General features: G+C 52.8%; 1 protein-coding gene and 2 long non-coding RNA genes across 3 annotated transcripts in view; 2 read left to right on the top strand and 1 right to left on the bottom strand.

The window, feature by feature from the left end:
• Positions 1 to 214: 214 nt before the first annotated feature.
• On the top strand, positions 215 to 12,121 carry LOC129737469 (uncharacterized). The gene is made up of 3 exons (XR_008735367.1): positions 215 to 768; positions 4,942 to 5,050; positions 12,040 to 12,121. It is a non-coding gene; the product is annotated as an uncharacterized LOC129737469 (long non-coding RNA).
• The window catches only part of BAK1 (BCL2 antagonist/killer 1), an 18,993-nt gene continuing 4,003 nt past the window's right edge, over positions 9,402 to 24,391 (bottom strand). Inside the window, exons 2-6 of the mRNA XM_055728036.1 lie at positions 24,101 to 24,217; positions 17,487 to 17,622; positions 17,215 to 17,358; positions 14,987 to 15,167; positions 9,402 to 14,830 (exon numbers count right to left, since the gene is read on the bottom strand). Of these exons, the coding sequence (XP_055584011.1) occupies positions 14,726 to 14,830; positions 14,987 to 15,167; positions 17,215 to 17,358; positions 17,487 to 17,622; positions 24,101 to 24,185 (651 nt within the window). The 5' untranslated portion in view covers positions 24,186 to 24,217 and the 3' untranslated portion in view covers positions 9,402 to 14,725. The remainder of the gene's footprint in view (positions 14,831 to 14,986; positions 15,168 to 17,214; positions 17,359 to 17,486; positions 17,623 to 24,100; positions 24,218 to 24,391) is intronic.
• The window catches only part of LOC114018060 (uncharacterized), a 25,649-nt gene continuing 18,033 nt past the window's right edge, over positions 16,776 to 24,391 (top strand). The window contains exons 1-3 of the long non-coding RNA XR_003563471.2: positions 16,776 to 17,017; positions 17,173 to 17,389; positions 18,311 to 21,745. This is a non-coding gene — a long non-coding RNA (uncharacterized LOC114018060). The remainder of the gene's footprint in view (positions 17,018 to 17,172; positions 17,390 to 18,310; positions 21,746 to 24,391) is intronic.

The following is a 24,391-nucleotide window of genomic DNA, read 5'->3' as shown; positions in this document are numbered from 1 at the left end:
CGGTGGCTGTGAGCAGGGCAGGAGGAGCCTGCTGGATGTGCGAGGGTATCCCTGCCGTGCCAGTCCCCCATGCGCTGTTTTACACAACAGTGATTAACCAGATGCTTTCGGTGGTCGCCTGCGCACTAGCCTTTTGGCTAAAATTCACTGGAAAACACTTGAATCTGAAATAAAGACGTTGCACAAGCATGTTCAATGAAAAAGAAAAAAGCTAGAAATCAATTTCCATCAGTAAGCTGTCTGCAAGGGATGGGAAATGAAACACTAATTTACTTCATTTATGGGTCATTACCTGAATTTCATGGCCAGAAGCAGAATTTCTGGCTCCTAGCAGAATGCAATATAACTGTTATAACACAGAATCAATGAGATCTTCTGTTTTATTGGGCTCAGAAGGAAATTATTTTTTGTGGGAGGAGGAAAGAAAGTAAAAAACGATGTAAAGGGACAGATTTTCAGCTAGCATAAATCAATGCACTGCTATTGCAGTGGTGTGTTTATACAGTGTAATTGCCACTTTGAAATAACAGATGCAGCACTCATTAATCAAGCTGTAGCCATCCGCGTATTCCTTCAGAGTCCGTTGCTATTTGCGATCGGAAACTTCTGTCGTGCAACGATGCGGCTACTATATGTGACTGGATGGTTTCCGTTGCAGTTGGCCACTTCTCGGCTGAAGCGGTCGTGGTGCAGATCGCTGGGTAGCAAAACCTTCCCCAGGCTTAGGCAACTTGGTCAGGAAGCAAACAATTCCACATTTTTTAGCTGGTAAGTATTTCTCTCCCCAGGCTTGAGCACAAACCCACGATTACTAGTTTGCTTGACATGTAGCAGTTGTATTCCCAGGCTGGTCTAGGGTGTAATAATGCTGGAAGAATTAAAAACTAAGGGACAAATCACGTGGATCTCGGTGAATCTGTGAAGCTGGGATGTTGCTGCGTGACTGGGGAATAGCAGGTGCAAAGAAGAAAAAAATAGCAGAGGTGATTACAGGCCTAAAAGTCAGGTATCGGTCCTAGACGAGCTTTAGAGCAAAGAAAGGGGTAAAGGTATGAAGGTTATGAAGGATGTGAAAGGATATGGAGGTGTGTGGATATAAGAGGATATGGAGATGTGTGGAAAAATGGGATAATACATAACAAATCTGCCCAAAGTGGATGACAGCAGGTGGACGCCATTGCCTGGGCAGGTGTCTGTGCCCTGGGCAAGAAGATACGGTCCCCCTGGCTTGTCTGAAGGCCAGAAGAGGCCCTGCTACGGGGTTCAGTAGGTGGTCATTGAGCTGAAGATGCTGGCAGATGGCAGCAGGGCTGCTGGGCAGCGGGAGGGGGGCAGAAAGGCAAGGACCAGGTCTGGGAAGTCTTGTGGCACCAGCCAGGGATCAGTACTGGGAGCCAGGGTGGTTTCAGATCTACTGCAAGGACGTGCGTGGACACGGTGACAGAGCCAGGCGTGTGTGCGTGCCCCATCCTGCGTGTGAGCACACGCCGTGGGCTGGGGGGGGAGAGTCCTGCAAGAATCCGGAAAGAGTTTCTCTATCACAATATTGGTTTTCCTCTGTTACCTCAGATTTATGTCTCAATATTTCTGGTTTGAATCATTTTACAGTAATACAAGATGAGGTAATACTACCTCTTGGTAAAATGTTTTCGATCCTGTGTCTTGGTATGCTTCGGATTATTCAAGTAATATTACTGCTGGGTTTTCGGATGGCTGCCATATCGCTGCAATGTGTTTTCGTGAAAAAAAAAAAAAAAAAAGACATGGGGGAACTGAGTTACACAACTGTTTGTTTTCTTCTTCTTAGCAACCTTTGCACGTTGTCCCAAGAGGTTCTCAGTCTATGCAAGATTAATTGCCCAAATATAAAAGCCCTGTTAACCTGAATATATTATTGAAAAACAGCATATTTCAATCTGCCCTAGTTTTGAAAATAGAGATGCCGGGTCAGCTCCTGGCATAAATCTGCAGTGCTCCTCGGAAGCCAGCGGAGCTTCTCTGATTTACATAGGCAATAAACTCGTCCTGTGGCACTGAGGAGAGCGTGAGCATGCCCGCCGTGTGCCACAAAGGACACGGCCGTGGCCGAGGAGGAGCCTCCGTGGCCATCACCTTCTCCTGAGCAACTCCAACGTGCCAGCCTCGACACTGCAGAATAAAACATTGCATTTCTCTCTCTGAAAAGCCATTTTTCAAAGATTAAAAATCCCCTAGTTTTATTTCTAATGAATAAAAGCTTGTCTTTTAAAAGTTTTCAGTTATGTTGAAATAAAAATTCTGGGTAATATGAAATGCTGTAGGAATTTCCAGCTGGTCAATTGGTTTTTTTCTGCCTGGGCTGAAGTGGCCCTGGGCTGGCCAGTGGCTCCCAGTCCCTCAGAACTTGGATGTGGATGGCTGAGTTGAACTTGAATTCAACTTGAAATTCAACCGCTTGAATTTCCACAATCTGTCCGCTAGAGGGGATTTTAAAACAGATCTTTTTGGGGAGTAAAGTCCAGTTTTCAGTGTGTTACCGGGTGCTGCCCGCAGGACACCGCTGCGTCTGGATGCGCCGGGGCACTGGCTCCGCTGTAAGGCGCAAGATGCTGTCTCGGTGCTGGCTGATGACAGCTAATTGCAGGAATAAATTCGGTTGGGAGGTGAAGAGCAGAAAAAAAACTCCTTAAATTTTTAGGGCTCAGCCTTTGATTTCCCTCTGCCCGCGGGGAGGACCGGGTGCACCCCAGCTGCGGGGCTCGCCTGGCTCCCCCGGGGCTGGGGTCTCTGCATCCCAGTGGTCAAGCTGGAAGCTCCGGCTGAGTTTTGAGGGAAATGTTGGATGTTGGACCTTGCCGTGGGGCTGGTTGGTTGTCGGCAGCAGGGCCGGTGAGGGCTGGCGTGCGGAACTGCCTGCAGGCGATAACCGCCGGGGGGAATGCTTTGCTCTTATCTGCACGCAGAAGTTGCACCTCAGTAGCCAAAAGAATAAATTTTAACGGACACGGTTCAACGCCTTCTTTCATGTTAGGAGTAGCTTAGTGTGGGGACAGGCAGATGATTGCAAGCAATTAGGTTATGCAGCTTAACAAATTACCGCTCTCTAGCTGAGCCTTTTTAATTAACCACATGCACAGACCCAGCCCAGCACTAACGTGACATAAAATATTTTGCCTTCAACTGCCGTGACCAGTCATACCAGCTTTACCGGAGTCCTTGTTAGCACTAATTGTGACCTGCAGCAGACTAAGCTGCGAGAGCATGAAATTCTGGTACCCCTGACCATGCCGTGCTGTGTCGTCCACTGGTACTGCCTGGTGCACGTAGGATGCTGGGCTGCTGGCACGGCCAGGATGCTACCTGGGGATGCCAAGGGCTGGATTTTTGTCTCAGGACTTAGCCCTTGCCTCAGCCAAAAAAAAACCAAAACCAAAACAACAAACCAAGCTGCAGAAATGACACAAAGCCACTGGCAGGGTGCTGTATTGCAGTGGGTGAAGTGTTATCACAACTCGGCTGCTTAGTTCTGTGGTTGCATGATCACAACCCTTGTATTAATGTCAGGCGGGGGGATCAGGTTTAAAGTGAGCCAGAAAAATAGTGTTCACAAAGGATTTTCTAATGCCTTAATATAGAAGTTTAAAATGCTTTTCAAGGTCTTTCCACCATGCAGAGTTAATTGAGAAAAGCTATTGCAGTGTCAAATGATGCTCTCACTTAAATCAAGTTCACTTTCATGTGCTGATGTGCCCTAAATTACCCTGGTGCAGTTTTCCAGCCAGGCAAGGCTTTGTAGTGAGGGCATGACGCTCACCAGTTATGAAAAAATTGAGGAGAGGGTTTTCCTGCTGGGACTTTCAGAGGAAAACCAGAAACTGAGGGGCAGCGCTTACCACCCTGAGGTCTTAAAAAAGCAGCAGGTGACCTCTGGACCCTTAACTGTGCTTTCTGTGACCGTAAGAAAAACTTGGGGATGTTTCCCCACCCAGGTGGTTCAGGCAGTGAACTGGGAAAAGGCGGCAAGCGCTGGTCACAGGCAGTGGATGGTGAACTTTAGGAGACTGGATGCCTCTTATTCCTGGAGTGGGATGGCACAGCCCTTTCCTGCAGATGCCTCCCGAGGGATTTATAAGCACTGCTGAGCCAGCAGCGGGAGGAGGTCAGGGTCTTTCCCACGGGCTTTTCCAGGTTTGGGGAATCTGTCAAGCCCTTGGCTTGCCCAGAGCTCAGGAAGCACAAAAACTAGAAACAACCTTTGTTCCAGGTATTAGGGAAAGCACCGGTTCAGCCTGCAAGGTTATTGCTGGTGATTATGAAGAAAGGGACCAGCTGTCTTGGATTTTCAGTGGAAGGAGTTTTCTGCACTAATTTGTTAATTCAAGGCCTCCACAAGACCTGCACCGTTCCCTCTAAAGCTGCATTTCTTAGACAGTTCAGCCTAAGATGAGATCGGCCAAGAAACTTCTATCAGAGTATTTTTGTTGTTCTTTTAAGGGACTTGCCCTTTTTACTAGGAGGGAGGACATCCGTGACTGCTTCTTTTTGGTCTAAATGTTTTTGCTGATCATTTTGAATCTGCCAAAATGCATCAAAACAAGTGCTTTGAGAAGGTTTTGTTAGGAGAAAACCTATGTTTTTCTTGTGTGTTTCTTCAGTCTTAGCAGAAATAGAAAGTGAAAAGGTGAATGAACACAGGGACCAGCAGGAATTCCTAGAAGAGGGAAAATAAAGATAGAGATTCTGCAGAAAACCAAGGTTTTCATTAAAGGAAGAGAAACGACAACATTTGGAAGATATGACAAATGTTGGTTTTTTTTCATTTATTTGTTTTGAAGTGCACATCATTTTCTTGAGTTAATAGCTCTCACCTTGGTGTTATTCTTATGCAGGACCTCCTTTTTTGTTGTTGTTTTGTTAGTGAGTCATAACAAGCCCATTTTTTTTTTTTATTTTTTTCCCCAGATGTAGAGGCATGTGAGCAAGGTGACTCTTGCCTCTTGCAGCACCTTCTCCTGAAGGCTGCAGCCGGTTGTGAAGGACAGCAGATGCTTCACATCTGAGCATCTTCCAGGTAGGGAATCACAGGAGAAATGCAGTACCCATTCCTGATGGCCTTCTCTGGGGGCTCGGAAGGTCAGTTCCTCAGCATCTGAGACGGTTCTTGATTGTGGTGGCTTCGCCCTTGGCAGCGATGGTCCCCACAAACCTGCCACAGAAAAGCCTTCTGCAGGAGCATCAACATCACCGTTTAGCATCAGAAGAGTTGCCAGCTGTAGGGGATGAAGCACAGCGCTTCTGCTGGGAATGATGCTCAGTTGCATTTTCCCCTGACATCATCTGCATCAGGGAATAACAAAGACGGGGGTGCAGCAGGAGCAGCACTGCTGGCACATAAACCCGAGCATCTATGAATTGCTTTAAAGACAAGGCTCAAAGTCTGAACAAGCTGTCGGGTGCCAGATTTTTGCTGTCTTTGTGGGTCAGCCTTTCCCTCACTCACATGTCCCCGCTGCTACATGATGCATTTCTTCTTAAGAAAGTGTCCTGCTGCCTCAGCAAAGCCTTGGTGCCTTCATGGTAGGATTGCTTTATTTTTGAGGAAGCTCAGCTGAGCCGTGGCCATTACACAGGTTGTCAGCGTTTAGCTGCAGATACTTGCAAGAAGATTGCAAGGAAAAAAGGATTGTGAAACATCCCGTGCCAATTGAGTGCTGCTGTGGAGTTCACAGAGGGTGTCACCCGAGCCATGCGGACCTCATCCAGTTTCAGCTTTCTGACCTTTGGTGCAGGTTCTGCAGAGTCAGTGTAGAACAACCCCACCTAAAATCCCAGGTGTAAATCCCCCCGGATGAGCACACCCAGCACATGGTAAATGCCAGGGAGCTTCCCCTGGCTATTCTGGTGAACAGGTTGATGGGCAGAGGCATGGTTCTAGCAAATGTGAGGGCGTTTTTGGAGAGAGGGAGTTTGGAATTAGAAATGCTACTTGTATAAAGACAGGGTTATGGTTTGGTCTCCTTCAAGGACTGGTGTAAGTGGAAAACTGTATTTCTTGCTTGCTTTGTGCTGAATCAAGTCTTCTAACTGCAATGGAAGAGGTTGCTCCTTTACAACACAGATCTATCCAAGGGCATTGCATTACTGCAGTATTCCCCACAGCCATCTGATGATAAGGATACGTCTAAACGGTATATTGAGCGCAGACATGAAATTGCTGTGTCAGAGCTCTTGCTATGTGGCCAGCCTCCAGCTTTGATCCAGAAAGCTGTATGACTGCCAGGAAAGCAGAGCAGAGCCCAGCTTCATCCATGGATAACGGTTGGACTTGATCTCAAAGGTCTTTTCCAACCTAAACGATTCCGTGATTCTGTGTCAGGGCGGTCGTGTCTGCTGGAACAAGCTCATCTTGCTCCGCTTGCTCACTGATAGATGGACCTCCAGGACTGAATTTGCCCAGACCACCATGATGCATGGAGATTGTTCAGGGAATGTCAGGGAGATCTGGGAATAAGGAATAAATTGGAGAAGGCTGCATCTCTGGCTGCCAGTTCTCAGGATGGAAAAACCCGCTGGCTTAGCGACCTGTTTGCTGCGAGCCACAAAGGCGCTCGCGCTGTCGGAGGTGCCAGTGTCGGTTCACGTCAATCAAGGGGTTTCACGGCTGCACGCGTTCCCCTTTCAGCTGGGAGATCAAAGCCTGTTTCCTTCACTTCGTTTGTGGCGATGCAGCCAGGTCCCATGTGGAATCCCAGATAGCAGTGGCAGAAATGATGCGTGAGATGAATGGATGTGACCAAGCCCCCGAGAGCGAGCGTGTCCCTGACACGGCAATGACAGCGTGCTGAATCGTAGCCAGGGGCTGAGAATCCTCAAACACATGCCAAATGAAGGAAACCTGCCTGGGAGTCAAGGATTTTTGTTTCAAATATGAAGATAATAAAAACAAGCATGATTTCCCAGCTCCTGCCCACTCTCATTTCATATCCTGGAAGTTAACTAGAAAAACTTTTATTTCTGCAGGACTCAGGGTGGGTCAGAGTTTGACCCAGTTTGAGACATAAGGTCACTTGTCTCAAGTACCAGATCTAGATCTAGATCGCTCCCAGATCTTGGATTCTGGTTTAGGGTCAATTCTATTTGAATGGCCAAAGGCAAATACTTCAATAATATTGTGGCCTTAATATTATTTTTTTTTTTGGTAATTTAATTAGGAGCTTGATCTGGTTTTGGGGCAGGACACAAAGTGGATTACAGGAGCAGCTGGCTCTTTAATTAGGGCCGTTTATCTTCTGTTAAAGTTTAACCTTTACTTGCACGGAGAGGCAGGGACAGCAAGGGCCGGAGCTTTGGCAGTGTTTTTGTGTGCAGAGCATCGGGTCAGCCGGGTACGTGCAAGATTGCGTGACTGGGAATACTCTCATCTTGCTCCAATCTCACTGCGATGGTCCCAAAGTACCAACTGGCAACTGTGGTGTACAGCTATTTATAGAGACCAGGAACGAGCCGGTAAATATTTATTCAGATTCCGATGCTTAATCTGCTGCTGGCTGATTGCGTGGAAAGCCTGAGCCCCTGCTGCTTCTACAGCAATTTATAACCAGAGCCTTCAGCTCCTCTCCTTCTCCCAACACTCCCATACACATTCCCCAGGATTAATTCCGCAGAAAACGGGCATGGCCTGAGTTCAGGCCCTCGGGCACCTGCTGGTCCCAGGCCACCCCAGCAGGCATCCTGCTCTCTGAATCTCCTCCCTTGGCATTCAGAGGTAGAAATTGCAAACCCAGGCGCCGAGGGAGCATGAAGGGCAATGGCACGAAGCTGTCAGTGCTCCCTTGGATAGACAGACTCATTTGCAATGGCGTGGGATGGGACAGAGCAGCGGCCGGGAGCTGTGGAGTCACTTGGATTCATCGCTAAGCTGGCTGAACGCTGACAGCTGCGCTGCTCTGCATGCTGACAAGGCAGAGCCACCCCTGGTACACCGCAGCGTCCTGCGGGTCCCATCCGTCCTGCCACCACCCACTCTGCTCCTTCTCCCCACCAGAACAGATCCTTATTGAGGGGGGACAGGGAAACTGGAAGGATGCTCCGTGTTCATCAGCAAGGACTGATGGAGACAGCATCTCCCCTGACTGGTCACCGGGGCTGCCCTGGGCTCGTTGCTCCCACCACAGTGACCAAGAGGCTGGGGCTCCACTGGGGGGTTCATCCCAGCCCCAAAATAGTGACAGAAGGTGGGAAGGCATCAGCAGAAGTGGCTGCAGGTGGGGACAACGGGGTGGGGGGGTGGGGGGGGGGCTGTTAGCACAGGGGGTGTGTGTCTGTGCTTATTAGTGAGGAGCGTGCTCATTAAGAAGACACATGGTCCCAGCTGCCAGACACTACCCAGTGGTGTTAAAGCCTCCTGTTCCCCTAATTACAACTCCCTGATGGAGCTCTGCAGTGCTGGTAGGAATGGTTGGTGGATACCGGCACCCAGACTGGTCCTGCAAAGGGCTGAGAAGTCAGGCAAGCAGCAAGGTTTGGAGCAGAGTGAAGGAGAGCAGTGCAAGGAAGGGAGGGAGGGCAGCTTGGTATGAGCTCGTGCCCGATCCTGGGATGTGGGAAGAGAGCAGCTGGAAGTGGCCTTGGACCTGGGCTGGTGGTTGCGGAAGGCAGCCCAGGGCAGTGACTGGTGCAGAAGCACCAGCTTCCCAGCTTCGTGCCAGCCCCGGTCCCAGTTAGCAGCGTGAGTTCTCCATGCGCTCAGCTGGAGCTGTTAGCAGGAGGCATGGCTCCATCCCCACCCAGGGCAGCGGCAGCACCTCCCCATCTTCTACCTGTTGGGCTTTTCTGGTAAGAACACGCGTGTTCCTTTCCCTTGGCGCAGTGTTTTATGGCAGATGACAACCCTGCCGTACTCCTCCGTAAAGGATTTTTCCCTTTGCCATTTCCTATCCTTATTGTTTCCTGCTGGGCAGGTGTGGACACAGCGGAGAGTAGATCCTTAACTCCTAGGTGGGTCCAGCAGCTGCTCAGAGAGCAGGTTACTACAGTGTAACCTGCACCTCTCACCCCTGCAGCATCTACTGGGTTCTCTACATTATCTACATCTGTTTCTCAGGGATGGCAAAGCAAGCTCCAGCGGCAGGTTTCTCTCCCTGTCTAGGTCTCCAACTACAAAAAGTGTAAGAAGGGCCGGTATCCTTAAACTAATGGGGCAACTGAGATTAAATACCTTGTACAAATTTGTGCAGGGGGATCTATAATGCACCCAAGAGCCACCCAGAGCATCCCACGGAGCACGGCTTCTGGAAGAAAACCCTCAGCACAGCCAGGAAAAGTTTGCACTGCATGTACCATTTTTATTTTCACATATAATATATATATATTATATCATTTTAAAAACAGAATATTTGTGAAAGAAATGTCGTTTGGGTTTGTTTTTATTTTTTTTTTTTCAGGTAAAAGCAACCCGCAGTGTTTCACACAGCCCCTCTGCCTGCCATTTCAAATGACCTGCCCTGGGGAAAGGCTGGTCTGCAGGCAGAGCTTGTTCCCCATCTCCCTGCTGCTGCGGGGACAGCCTGCGGTCTTCCTCTCCTCCCCACCCCCTGGAAAGAAAAGGTCTTTACCAGTCATCTCCCCCTCCTCCAGAGTCAGTGCAAAGCATCTTTATTGCTTCATCATATACCCCGTCCCCTTCCTGCAGTGCTGGGAGAGACCTGGGGCTTCCTGGAGGGGTGGAGAGAGGAGCTGGGGAAGGAGCTGTGTGAAATACATACTTTTCGATACTGTGAAAAAGGCAAGGAAGAACCAGAATTGCTAGTGTGGTTTCAAGTATATGTGTAAAACCCATCGCACAGAGCAGGCTGCTACCAGTCCAGACTGTGAAGGGACCAGTTCCTCTGGGGCAGCGCTGGCCCCTGCCACCCCCCAGCACCCGACGTTCAGCTGGGATGGCTCGGGGCTGGGTCCCAGGGAGAGGTGGTTCTGACAGCGCAATAACTCGGGCAGGTTCCTCCATCCAGAAGGAACAGGCTCAGTAAAGGAGATTTTCCTTCAGGCTCTCACCCCTTTTCAACGCACCCGTTATAACCTCCCGGATTAATTTCTCCTGCCGACCCTCCCGAACACAGATGCTTCTGCTTGAACCAAGTTTTCTGTCTGGACAATTCCCTGCGCTGTGCTCCCTTAGCACCTCTCCTGGGGCAGCCTCTTGCACCACGAGATCCTCACCGAATGTACCTGTCCCTTCCCGCACCCCTTGCCACGCCGGGGGAGGAACCACGGTGCCCCCCCAGAGGCTGTGACCGCCTGCCCTGCCGTGTATCCATGCACGGTTCCTCCAGCCCTGCGGACTGGACAGCCTGCACCCCACTTTGCTGCTTCTGGGGTGTACCTCAGCCTTCTCTGGGCACCGTGATGCTGAAGCCATCGCGGGGCTGGGTGGAGAAAGGAAATGGCAGAAATTTTTCTTTGGTCCCTCTTCCTTTCCACTCTAGGAGCGGACCAGGCAGGCACTGGTACCCGTGGGTGCGCTAAGCTGTAGGCATCGGAGAGCCAGTCCTTTCCCAGTTGCAGCCCCAGCTTGGGTCTCTGATACTGGGAAAACAACCAGCTTGCCCAGCAGCCACCCACCAAACCCTGCAGTGATTTAGGTAGCCTTGCTTTGAGTGGGGGTGAGACTTCCCTTCTAACCCAAATGATTCCGTGAACAATCCTCTCCATGGGAACAGCCATAGCGGAAACTTCTCCTCATCTTCCACCTTCATTTTCCAGTTGAGGGCTTCCCACCTGTTTCCCTTGCTCGCCAGGGGAAGAAGCTAAAGCCCCCGGCACATGGTGCCCGAGTAGCATCACGGTAGTGAGGAAGGTGGCAGCAGGGAGAGCCTGCTATCCAGTGCATCACAAGGGCTTGCTTTCATACGAGGCACAATATGTGACTGGGATGGGGGTTAAATGACATTTACACTGGTTAAAAATATTGTAGTCACGCAGGGCTTTATCCCTGCAGAGTCAAGTGGCTGATTCAGCCCCGTAAGGGAAGCCTGGGCTGATTCTAAGATTGTAGTTTTATTCAGAGCTCTTGCTTCTATAGCAAAAACGTACTTTTTTTTCTTTTTTTTCTTTTTTTTTTTTTGTAGAAATGGCTTCTGGCACTGCCAGTCCCAGAGCAACAGCCTTATGCACACGGCCAGGGTAGCCCGTGGTACCCTGTCCGCCCCCTGCCCAAGCTCTGCCAAGTGGGGCTTCGAGGTAGATACCGGCTGCGGCTCCCCCGAGGGCCCACCGACCCTGCCGAGAGCACCAGCTTCTGGGGAGGGCCAAGCCTTCTCCTCTTGGGTCTGCCTCTTCTTGCTGCTCTAAAGCACTCCCCGACAGCGCTCCAGTACAAACCAGTGATGCCTGCCTTTGCTATGGGGCAGGCACGGTGCGCACCCATCGCTCCGGGTGCACGGACCACAGCTGATGGATGGATAGCGAGGTCACCCGGCCAAAGAGGGGGATGGGGAAGGGGATTTGTGTCCCCTTGGGTGGGAGCTCAGCCCCTCTCTGCCCTCGGAGCCAGCACCCCGGTGGCTGTGCCCGCAGTGCTGTTGCCATCCAGTGACAGGACACAGTACTACAGACCAGTCACCCATTCACAGTCCCAGTTCAAGCCTTTTTCCACTTGGTCACCATCATCAGGAAGGCTGGGAGAGGTGAGAGCAGGGGGAGACAATATACTGATATCCTGAGATGATCCTCCCTGCAAATCCCCTGAGAAAACGGATAAAATGGAAACTTTCCTTTGCTACAGCACCTATTTTTAAAAGTTCTCTTCTCTGTCCTGGTATCACAGACTTTGCTAAGGCTTGAGCATCTACCCTAAAGCTGAAAAAATGTTCTTTCTTTAAAGTCTGCTGGCCTTACGGCTGGATTTGGATTGCAAGGTGAAACGCTTTATCTGGAAGATGAGAATAAATTACAAACAGCATGGCTTTTTGTACAAGCAAAAGTTCTCTCCAATCTGTTAGAGTTCTTGGAGTCTGTCGGTAAAGTAGTGGATAAAAGCTGATCTATTGTTTTCTTTCCAAGGTCCTCTGAAAAAGTCCTGCTGGAGACACAGCCAAACCAGAGAACCAGCTTAGAGGACGGTGACGTGCCAATAATGTGGCTGATTAAAAGAAAAGAAGAACAATTAACAGTTCATTTTCATCGTGGCAAAAAGGCTCCATCTGGTGGTGTTTTCACCCAGAAAAGAAGGTAAGGAGTGGGGATGGGCCACTGCAGATGATGCTAAGGTGGCTAAACTGGTGCTCACACCAGAGAAGAGTCTTGAGATCTTGAGGGAATCTCAAGATCTGCTCAAGATGGGTAAACAGGTGATGGTCAATGAAGTTGTGTGTGGATAAATGCCAAGAAATACATTTGCAAGGGGACAAATGAGCTAGGCAGGCGTTCAGCTGCTCCGAGAGAGTCAGCACAGCCGCAAAACCTGAGCACAGACAATCCACGGGAGGTTTGTGCTGCTCAGAACAGCTACAACAAATAAAGCAACCAAACCAGAGCTATATAGAAGAGGAATATTACAGCAAATATTTTAATGCCTTTCTATTAAGCACAGGCCAGGGCACTCCACCAGGGAAAGGGATGCTGCAGAAACAGGCAGGGTCAAAATGCTAAGCACAGAGAGACCACGATATGGGAACAGGCTGAAAAGTTTGCTATTCTTACGTTAAAAGCAGCAGGAACAGGAGGGACGTTAAGTGTTACTAAATTATGGCTGGTCCTGCTAAGCCTCTGCAGCTGCGAGGAGAAAGGATGCAAGGATGCAAGGATGCAAGGATGCAAGGATGCAAGGTGTCCTGTCCCTGTGCCTCGCACAGGACGTGCAGGAACAACCCTAAACTGCAGCAAGGGACGGGCATTGAGGAGAAGAAAAAAAAAAATCCATCTGAAGGTAAAGATCAAGGTAGGAACGAGCGATACGGGGAGGCAATACTGGAGGGTTTTAAAAACAGGTTAGACAGCTGTCTGTCAGGAATGCCTCTGTTACAGGGGGCGGAGGGGCTGCCCTGGAGATCTCTCTGACCCTCCCCCCGGGCTCTCAGGGTGACACCAGGCAGGGTGGCCCTGTCCCCCTTTGGCCACCCCCGTGCCATAGAGGAGCGGGAGCACCGTCTGTCGCGGTGGCTCAGCCCGTCCTGCGATAGCGATGCCGGCAAGTTCTCTGCTCCAGCCACGGTGGGAAGGCTCCGGAGGGCTCAGGGCTACGGAGCTGCGACTCCCATGGTGCTGGTCTCCAGCCCAGGAGGGCTGTCTGCATTAGGAGAGGAGCCCAGACATGGAACCACCGCTCATTTCTTATCCCCGAGGTCCCTCTGGTCCCCTCCCCCAGCTGGCTGACCTGCTCTAGGAGCCGGGTGATGCTGGAATAGGGCAAGTTTGGCTCAGACAGGGCCAGTCACAGTTTCAAGCCTTACAGAGTCACCTGGAGTTAAGAAGAACGGAGCTAAACTGTGCGGTCCACGCCGAGATGCTCTCCCTATTTTGCAAAAGCCAGAAAGATGGGAGAGTGGAGCCTGCTTCCCTCCCTCCCCCCAAAATCATGCTCAAGCGTTAATTGTGAACGGAACAAGGTCAAGTCACGTCCCAAAGACACTGTGCCCAGAAGAGGCTGGGTCCTGCTGTCCCGGCAGCGGTCAAACACTGCACCCCTGAGCTCAGCCAGGGCATGCCTGCACCATCCTGCCCAGCTGAGCTCAGAGGACAAAGAGCTGATGCAGGGATGGGATGCGACTCCAGTGCCTCCCCCTAAGAGCAAGGGAGACCAACTGGTCACAACTGGGCTGCTCGCTTGCCAGCATCCAGGTCTACTGAATGGAAGCCCCCAGCAGAACCGGAGGGAGGGCAGGCAGGCTGCCTACACCCACCGTTAGTCACCCCAAAACTTTTTAGTGTTTGGCAACCTGCTGGTGCTTCCTAGGTCTCTTCGGGGGAGGGGGGGGGGGGGCGGGGCTGGGAGGCTGCAGCCCAGCACCTGCATCAGCCACGGGAGAGCTGCAGGTCTCCAGGCTTGGGCTGTGGCAGGGCAAACCAGCGCTGCCAGGGGGCCCATCGATTGTCAGAGGACAGGTAGTTGGCGTGTTTCTTTAAAAAGGGGAAGGGATGCTTGTTAAAAGGAAAGAGAGGGCTCACGTACTTGGGCTCAGGAAGAGAGGGAAGGTGAAAGCAAGCCCCACACGGGCTAATTAATGCTGGCTTGCCCCTCCAGTGACGTACAGACAACGATTGCAGCAACCAAGGCTGCAATCCCTCTCCAAATGCAGGCATGGGCTGGGCTGGAGCTGTCGGCACGTGGGAGCTGTGCACCAGCCCCGAGGAACGGACAAGCCCCACGCGCTTGCACACGCACACACAGGCGTATGTTACCACAATGTCCTTGTTCCCCCAGAGTCTTGACTCCAGAGGAGCCCGTTCTGCCTTGCTCCTGCATGCCAGGAGTCACAGCGATGCTCTGTCCTCGGCAGCCAGCAAGGCATAAAACAGACAACAAAGTTGAACCTTCCCCCTCCCCCCCCCCCGCTTCTCTCCATAGCTCCCGGTGGTGTCAGTGTAGATGGCAGAGACCCTGGGCTTTGCGGTGGGAGGGTCGCAGGTCCAAGCCGCTCTCTCTCTCAGAGGTTCCTTGAATCCCCCTTCTCTCAGGAGACGTCAATGCAGAGCAGAGATGTGAGAGCGAGCTTGGCCGGACCCCCCCCAGCCTCTGCCCCCACCTTAGTTAGGGCCTGAAGAAGCGTCGTACCACTAAATGCCCCACCATGACCAGGGCCACCACCACCAGCATGTACTTCATGTAAACATTGTCCAGCTCGAGTGCAGCCACCTAATGGGAAACGGAGAATAACCACAGCGTGTTAGATCTGCCTGGGCCAGGTCGCTGCTCTGCCTGCACCCGGGTAACCCCACCGACCTCCGCAGTGCCACAGCCCCCCCTCAGCCCCGGACCCCCCGGGACAGCCCCACGCTCCCGCTGGCTCACCCATCCTCCCTGCTGGGCGATCCACTGGGCGATGCGGTTCCGGAGCATGAACTCCACCACGTAGCGGGCGATCCGGCGGAGGAAACCCGTTATGCCTTGCTGGTAGACATGGATGGCCATGCGGTAGCCGAAACCCAGCAGCGCGATCACCCGGCCCCAGTTAATGCCGCTCTCGAACAAGCTGCAACGAAGCCGATTGACTCACTGAACGACCGCCCTGCCTCAGACCTCCCCATTCCCCGCATCCCTGTGTTGCCCAGGCTGCGGGTTCCTGAGCAGGGCTGGGGATGCTGCACTAGTCATCCAGGCGCATCCCAGCGGCACAGACAGCGCAGTGATTTTTGTGCCTAGATGACACGTGGCTCCCCATCACCAGGACGGGCTTTCAGAGCAGAACAAACGTGGCCTCAGTCGCAACCACCGTTTGCCTCAGCCAGGGATGTCCTAGGGAAAAGGAGCTTCCAAATCCTGCCTACAGCCTCTGAACTGCTGGAGGGGAGGCTTTGCGATGCCTGTTGCTGACCTGCCAGCATTCCTGCCTTTCCCACAGGTCTCCATCCAAATGCAGGGATCGTCAGCTGCCCGCAGGTCCTGTGTTTGCATGGGCAAGGGCACCGAACGAGGTGCGCTGGAACTGGTGCTACACAAGCAGCCAGCAGCAGGAACAACCACCCACCTCTCCCAAACCATCCCTTGCTTCTCTGGTCATACCCGCAGGTCAGGAAGTTTAAGGATATCTAAGGACGAAACATGTTAGAACAGAATTTTCCCGCATAGACAAACCCCTCCGAGCCCCAAATCTTGGCTTTTCCTTAGACTGATGTTCCCAAGGGCTGGGGGGGCTCTGAAATGCACCTACTCGACGCTCCCGATTTACGTTTCAGATGCACAAACTGTATCGCTGTGGGCAGCTTTGGCACCGATTGATCTATACCGGCTTTTGAAGATATTTTTCCTGGTTCCCAGCACAGCAAGCAAGAAGGAAAAGAAAATTAAAAAAGAGTAGACTCAGGCCCTGTGTTTTGACCTGGTGCCCTGTCCTGCTGGTCCCTGTCTGCACAGCCGAAGGGAATGGTCTTCTCGGCGGAGCCTTGGTGTGGAGCTGCCACCGAGCAGGTCGCAGAGGGACGTTAGAGGGAACAAGAGAGAAACAGGCAGCACAAAGAGAGGGACAGAGGTTAATTTACCTGTTTGCGGTGCGTTTACCGCCTCAGGCTGGCAAAGCGGTGAAAACAGCGCAGCGTGGCTTCCCAAGGACAGGGGAGCAGGAAAAGGACAGAAGAGAGGCAGTTAGACAGCGAACACCGAGCGGAGGGTGCGCAGGGATGGGGCCGCAGCGGAGCCAGGCGCGCTCGGAGGAGCGGTGGGAGCCTGGGAGCCCAGAGACCCCGGCTTCTCCTCTGGTTGTGCCAGAGGTCTTCTGCATGCCCCTGGGCAAACCGTTTTAGGTGCATAGTGCCTTGGGTTCCCTACAGACAGAGCGGAGGGAGGACTGAACCCCTGGACGGCCACCTCAATCCCCGCCTGTGCCTCAGGCAAGCAGGGCAGTACGTTATCCAGGTGCTCGCCCTTCGGTCTTCACCCTGTCGCTGTGCTTTGGGTGGGCGAGCTGGGTGTGCATCACCCACCGGCTCTGCAAGCCTGTGGAGCATCCCCCATCCTTAGCCTGATCCCGTTCCGCGTGGACCATGTGCCAAGGGCAGCGGGTACCTGCCCGTCCCCACAGCCTGCAGCTTTGCTTTGTGCCTCTGAAAGCCCGAGCCATCGGGACTTGCCAGCTAGCCAGCAAGCCCCAGTGGGACCAGCAGCACATCTGCCTTGGTCCAGGGCTGCTTACAGCCCTGACGGGGAGCTGGGGTGGTTTTTTGGCTACTGATGCATGGGCCACACTTCCCAGGCATGCCCCCCAAACCTTCTGAGCCCGGCCAGCGTGCGCAAGGACTGTGAGATGACTGTCAGGTGAAGACCACCCGAACAGCGTGCAGGAGGAAGAGCAGACAGGCAGAAAACACAGGACCCATCACGGTGATGGTGAGCTCAGCCCGGGGGTGGTGGGTGAAACTTTTGAAGGGACGGGGTCTGTGTGCTGGGGCACAGCCGGGGAGGCAGCTGCTCCGGGGTGGGGGCAAGGGTTGAACCGACTGCATTGCATCCCGTCGGATCTTCCCTTCCCTGGGTTTCTGCAGGAGAAGGTGCCCAGCCCACGCCGAGGGAGCCGGTGGCCTTACCTGGAGGCTATTCTGGTGAAGTACTCGTAGGCGTTCTCCTTGGTGGGCTGCAAGGATTTCAGCATGTAGCGAAACTCCGCGTCGTACCGCTCGTTGATGTCATCACCGATGATGGCCAGGCGCCTTCCCACCAGGCTCCCGGTGCTGCCCAGGGGGAAGACGATGTTATGGACAGGTCAGCAAGACCAGTAAGCAGGACTGAGGGGTGTCTGTACTGCAGCCTGGCTCGGGATGGGGTTGAGGGATGTGCATGCGGTTGGTAACAGTGTTACCTGCCCAGCTCCTGCTGGATCTCCACAATCTCTGGGTCCATGGGCACCTCCTCCCCTCTCTCCTCCCTCTCCTGTTGGTAGCGGTAGAAGGCATAGCTCCGAAACACCTCCTCCGTCTCCTCCGCCACTCGGTCTTCTGAGGGTGACAAGAGGAAGAAAAGTCAAGGGAGAAGTTCATCTCCCCGCTTTCCCAAGCTGGAAAGAGGCCATTCCCTCATTTTCAGCCTAAATTTGTGCTGTTTGCACTAAACCGAAAAGAATCCAACATCAATTAGCTCTCAGAAAACTAATTTTGAAGCCAGCCTTTGTTATTAAGGGCACGGACCCACCTTTTGAATCCGCTTTTGGCAAGAGACAGCTACAGGACTGTCCCAACACAAACCAGATGCTTGAGTGCTTGCACTTGGCAGCTCTTCGTTACCTCTCGATAAGGGCATCGCTCAGCACAAGCAAGTTCAGGCATCTCAGATCCAAACCCAAACTGGAGGCAAAGCTCCGTCCAGCGCTGCCCACCAACCCTCTGCAAGCCACCTTGTTTTCCAGCGCCACCAACGATCGTGCCCTCAGGTGGCATCAGCGATGACGTGGTGAGCACAAGTTAAATGGGTCATTTTTAGTATAATTCCTTGCCGATTCCATCACGCATCGCTGGTCTTACATACACCCAGCAGCAGCGACGCCAGGGTGGGGTTTGCAACCTCTGCGTGGGCTGCTGGCAGGAACAGAAAGGAAAGGAATAACCCAGAAACTGTAGCCCAGGGAGGTGGGTCCCCATCCTGGGCTTGAAAGCAGAAAATAAAACCGGAAAAAATATATTTTCACAGCCAGGCGATCAGCATGAACCGAATGCCTGCTCCTGCTCCAGCACACCCGTTGCCACCGTGCCACAGCAGACGCCTCAACCCCCTGCTCTGCTAACCCGTGGAAGCAATAAGCCCGTTGCACAGCGAGCGTGAGGCTGCGGTGGGCAGGGGGGGGTCGTGCTGTGGGGGCGAGCTGAGGCTGGTTTTGGGTGCCACAGCGTCCCTCCCCTGCTCTTGTAAACAAGCAGGGCTCGGCACGCCAGGTATTTGGGGTTCAGCGGGGGGAATGCACCCGTGCAGCCACATCACCCAGCCCCGCCAGCGCGCCGAAACCCACCCGGCTCCGCGCAATGAATGAAACAACCAGCGTCAACAAGCACGCGCCTGTCTGCAAACGGCTCAAGCTCCAGACCCGCACGCGTGTCCCCCGTGCCCACGCTGCTCGGGGAAGAGCGAGGGTCTGGAGGTGGCCAGGACCTGCCCCTTCCAGAGCAGGGAGCCCCCAGCAAGGCGCCTGGGTCCCGCAGGTACCATGGTGACCGATACCTTATCACACACGCTACACTGCTCCCGGGGAAAGTCCCCGCTCTGTCACGGGTTGTCTTTGATTAGAGCTCGGTTTCGGGTGACTTGAGAAGCAATCTGGTCTGAGGCACAGGTTCCCAAACAGCCCAGTCACCCCGCAGGGTTGGGGGATGCTGGCCTTAAGGTCCCAGTAACACAGCTCTTCCCAGTTTCTTTCCTAAGATGCAAAATTTAGAGGGGATAGAAATGGAATGGACGGAGCAGAGCCCCACTCCCTTGCCACAGCATCACCATTCAGGGTGGAGGTTCACAGACGCTACACCGAGGTGCAAAGCCCAGATAAATGAGCCACTTGGAGGAACCTTTAGGTGATCCTCCTGCAAGGCTGGTGACACGCAGCAGCACATCTGCACCGGCAATGCTGTCTAGCAGCAGCGCAGCTCACTGCAGCCAACCCAGCTAAACCCCCGTCCTGCCCTCCCAGTATATCCACCCGCCAGACTGGCCGTGCAGTTCTCTGGCTGCTGGAAACTGCATTTCCAATACAGAGATGCTCCTGCCCCAGCAGTGTCCCAGGGTTGGGATACGAAGACCTGGACTGATGGACGCAGCTTTCCTGGCAACAATGCCCTGTAATCCCTGTATCCAAGTCTCCAAAACATGCCACACAGCTCGTCACGGAGTTTTTCCGGCTGGTCACACCTACGTGCCCCATGTGTGACTCTGGGGAGATGGACCCAGCCCTGGATGGGGCGTGGGGAAGGGAGAGGACCTGTCCTGCAGAGACTCAGGTTACACCGAGTTTAGGGTGGGTAAATAAAGGTGAAGGGAAATGACAAGCCCCGGTTGCTGTGTTTTCAGGGGATTGTTTTTTCTTTCGCAGGAACAGGTTTATTTGGTGGTAAATAAATCCCACCTTACGGAGGAGCCAGTGACCGCTCCAGCGAGAGCCTGAAAACGAAACTGACTGACTCACAGTTTCAGTGAGAGGCAGGGTAAACACGCTGCTGTGAGAAGAAAAGAGGAAATAAGTGTACCAAAAAAAATTCCCTGGCTTTAATTACCCCAGGTGCTATTTTTAGTAACACATGGACAGGAGAACACACGTCTTTTTCTCCCCCTTGCAGCACCCACTGGGTCTCTCCCACCCAAAGGAAGACTGTCCAGATCAAGATTTGGCTTGTGGACCCCCAGTACCAGCAGCGGAGAGGGCGGAGAGTGGTTTGGAGCTCCTCTGGGGTCTTTGGGCTCCCTGTGGGATCCTCGGGGCCGCGTCAGGCAGCTCAGGAGCTGCTGTGAACCCCCCACACACACTGCAAGGGAGGACCCCCTCTGCTTTGGCTTCACGGAGCTGTGACCCCATCGTCCTTGGTCCCCAGCTCACTCTCAGCATCCAGACCAGACCTACCCCAACAGCCTCTCGCCTGGATGTGCACTGCAGACAGCACTGACCAGAGCCCAGCCAGCCTCAGACATGCAACATCTGCCTTTCTGGGCAAGATCCTTTATTTCTCACAGTTCCCGTCTCCTGGAGAGCAGCTGCACTACAGGAAAAACTGGCAGGTCCCACCAAAGTTATCCGTCAGACCTCGTTACAACTAAACAGCCCTGCTAAAGACGGCAGTAATGACAGATGCAACCTGGCAGCATCCCCTTTCGAGGGCAGGAGATGGGCAGTATCTACACCCAGAGGTGCATCTGGTTGCACAGAGGGAGACACCCAGCCTGGAAAGAGCAACAGGCTCTGAAGGGAGAAGACAGCCCTGAGGAACCAAGAACGTGTCTCTGGAGATTTCTGCCTCCAGGGGAAGCTCAGTTCCACCTCATGGTAGTTGCAATTCAAGTGTGGGGTGAGTAGCATCTGCGTTAATGGATTTGGTTAAGCTTCCACCGGGCAAGGCAGCCACTTGTGAAACGTACTGCTGGCCAAGAGCAATGCCACCCAGGATCAAAGGCTGCTCCACCTGGCACTGCATCACACCGGCACAATCCTGCACCCAAAAGCAGGGCTTCTAGACAGGGAAATGGAAAACTGCCGTCCCCAGAACCATCGGCACAGCACAAAGCCCTGCCCCTTATCCTGCTGTATCCCCAAAGAGCAGCAATATTCTCCAACAGCCTCCTGGCAGAGCTAATGGTTTTAAGAGAAATTTATCTGTCAAATAAGGGAGATTCTCTGATCCAGGTTCTGGACTGGACTCAAGAAACCTGGTTTAATTCTTCTCTTCCGTGGTGTCCCACCAACACACCCAGAGTTACAGGCTTGGGGCTGGGGGCTGCAGCAAGGTTTTGCTCTGGTACTTTGCTGCCCAAGCTGAGCCCTGTCCCATATCTGCAAAGCTACTGAACTGGGAAGGGAGGCTGGGCCCAGTGCCCAGTGGGATGCCCGAGACTGGTGGGCATCTCAGCTTTGGCAGTGTATCTCCCCCTACCCCATCACGTTTTTCATAAAAGATTTTGGGGGGCATCCTTTGCAGGGCAGAACAAAGGAGTCACGAGGCAGTTCCACAGCAGAGTTATTTCCCAGTGCAGCCATCAGAAGGATGACTTTTTTTTTTTTTTTTTTTTTTTTTCTTTTAAGAATGGAAACCACATGTTGATGGGAGATGCAGTTCCATGGGAAGTCCAGTACTCTGTGTCTGTGCTGGAGATAGGAACTGCATGGGCACCAAACAAGACAAAAATATCTTTAAATGGGTTTGGATGCTCTACAGAATGTATGAGAACCCGGGCTTAAACAGGCAGCTCACATTTTTCCTGTTCATTTTGCAGTTGGCCTGGGCAATGAAGGCATGGAGATGCTCACAGATGCATGACTAACATCCCCAAGCAACTGTTCATCAGTTCATGACTTGCTTCACATGCAACATCAGGTCCAGGGCTGAGACAAACAACCAAGGAGCAAATCTTACACCTCTCTAGGCATGTTACGTGAGTATTAAACACAGACAGGTGAGAAAGCCCGAGTAACCTGAGGAAGAGCACGGTTGCCAGTTGGACACTGCAAACTGGGTGTCGGGGTGGCTGGGCTTCCCATGCGCAACCCTGGCACCTCGGGCATCCCTGCAGAGACTGGCATCAAATCTCCCTCTATTTCCACAGCAGTAACAAGTGGATATAGTGATACATCACCTTGCTCAACAGAGTGCTTTGGGGTTCTGGCTGACATGGTCCACGCAGGCGCTTACGCCCACATAAGTGGTATTTTCACCACGTGGGCTAGCCCCTCTGCGGTGGAGGGGGCTGAGCTGCCTTTGGGTGGTTACCTGCAAGTGTGAGGACATGTCCATGGCTGGTGCCATAGATCTAAGCCTCCATGGAATGATCCAAACCATTCCTGTAGCGGTGTGCATACCCTGGCTGCACGTCCGAACAGGCACGACAGCCACCCCCTCGTTACAGATGAGAACCAAGGTCACTTTTCTGCAGTATGAGCCCCGCTTCCTGAGCTCAGCTCAGCACCGTTGGTGCTGGGCCTCCTACAGCCTCCTTCTGCAATGTTTGCTCCCCTTTGCATGACTATCAATGAGCTCACTTGCTCCTCCTCTTCACCACATACTGCCAGGAGCATGAAGCTCCTGCTTTTGTCTGCAATGCCCTGAAAACACCAGAAGTGCAACTTGGGCACCCAGCCTAGACAGAACCAGCAGCATCTTGCCCATGCCCTAAGCAACAGCTGGCGGAACCAGGGCTCAGCATCTTGCCCATGCCCTAAGCAACAGCTGGCGGAACCAGGGCTCAGCATCTTGCCCATGCCCTAAGCAACGGCTGGTGGAACCAGAGCTCAGAAGGATGTTCAAGCAGATCCTTGTGCAGCAGGTAAATCTCTTCACTCCCTACTGCATCCAAAGATAAACAAACAGAGCAAGCAAGCCCTAAATGAAAGCCAGACTTAATACCTGTTGACAAAAGCCTTCCGCCCCGTAATGGTGGAAGCTGCACGTTTCTGCCTCCACTGGAGTCCATGAGGCTTTTGCCCAAGAGGCATGCAGAGATCCCACCTCCAAATTCCAGATGGACCGCCGCCCCCTCCCCCCCCCCCCCCCCCCCCCCCGAGTTTTGGGAAGCAGAGGGATACCAGTACTGCCAGTAAGTGTTTGCAAGTGTACAGGAAGCGTGACTGTACAACAGTGTGGTTTGAGCTTGGGGCCTGATCCTTTCACTGGTTTTCACATCAGCATCTCAATGGCCTCAACAGGAAATCAGCATACGTAAACAACTGCTCTTATTTATTTTCATACCTTGTAGACTTTGGTAAGGGAAGGACAGGGTGCTTTTTTCTTCTAGTGTATTCACGCAGGATCTAGCACAAACGGTACTCTGAGATGGAGAGGAGTCCAGGCAATACGAGAGTATAAATAACATTATCAGGCCAATAAACCAGCTCTGAGCTGGATCTGAGCTCAAATACATAAACAGGTAGGTATAGCTTCTAATCTGCATTATTGACAGAACTGCAGTGACTCAGCCTTATTTACAAATCCACCTGCAGAACAGGTTAAGAAGTCACCTGTGTTCAACAGCTCCCTGTGCAGCGGCATTTTATCATTTGGGGATGAAACGGGAGCTGAGGATTTTCCCAGCTTCCTTTCAGCCCCTTTCCCAGTTTTGCCCATTAGTAACAGTCTGCTGGGCTTGGCACGCACGAGAAACGGACTGAACTGCTCCTGCACGTTGGTAAGCCGTAACTTTGCATTGCTGCTCTGCCAAGGCACACCGGAGACCCCAGCTCATCCAGCAGCTGATGCAGCAAGGCTGAAAGCAACTGCCCGACACCCGGCGCTGCTCGGCCAGGCGCGTTTTTCTCTGTGTTTTAAGCATCGAGCATCTTTTGCTCAGGGAAGGGAAAGTAAATGACACCAGGCACCAGCCAGACATCTCGCAGCCAGCCCCGTGTCCCAACCCCCGTGCCCTCTGGCACCCCACTGCCCACCTCAGCGTGCCTGCACGGAGCTGCGAGCGTACCCCACTCCGGCAGCTCCCTGCACACTTATTTTCTCCGTGCTTTTCAAGCCCCCCCTTGCTGCCCACCGCGCTAATCCAACGCCACGCATCTCCCCAAAGCATTGCGCACCGCGCTGCTCTCCCAGTTCAGTTCAGCACAGCTTTATGGAGTTGGTTTGTTACCCCAGTCTTGCCAAGGGCCCTGGAGGTATGAAGAAACCACCTTTCCCAAGGAACAGAGCAGGGAGGGGAAAAAAAAAAAAAAAAGAAAAAGAAAAAAAAAAAAGAAAGAAAAAGAGTTGAAAATGCTTCCTCCCCTGAATATCACAGCAACCTTTTTACCTGAGTTGAGCTCTTGCGACCTGCGCCTGTGGCTTTCCCGACGCCCGTGGGCCCCCAGTGGGTCACCGTCGTTCCCTGAAGCCATTGCAGAGAGATGCTGGGGAGTATCAGCGTTACCTGGAACGACCAGAGACAATATGTGAGCGAGGTTATGAGCAGCCAGCAGGGTCACGGGAGCCTTGCTCCCCCCTTGCTCCCCCACACCAGCCTTAGGAAGCCCCTTTGGCTGAGCCAAGTGCTTGGAGGAGCAATGCTGCCTGCTTTTATCTCTGCAGGTGACCTGGCTGCTCC

This window comes from Falco cherrug, chromosome 16 (assembly GCF_023634085.1).
Source record: "Falco cherrug isolate bFalChe1 chromosome 16, bFalChe1.pri, whole genome shotgun sequence".
Lineage (NCBI taxonomy): Eukaryota > Metazoa > Chordata > Aves > Falconiformes > Falconidae > Falco > Falco cherrug.
The sequence above is the reverse complement of the archived record's forward strand: the minus strand, read 5'-3'. Positions and strand labels throughout refer to the sequence as shown.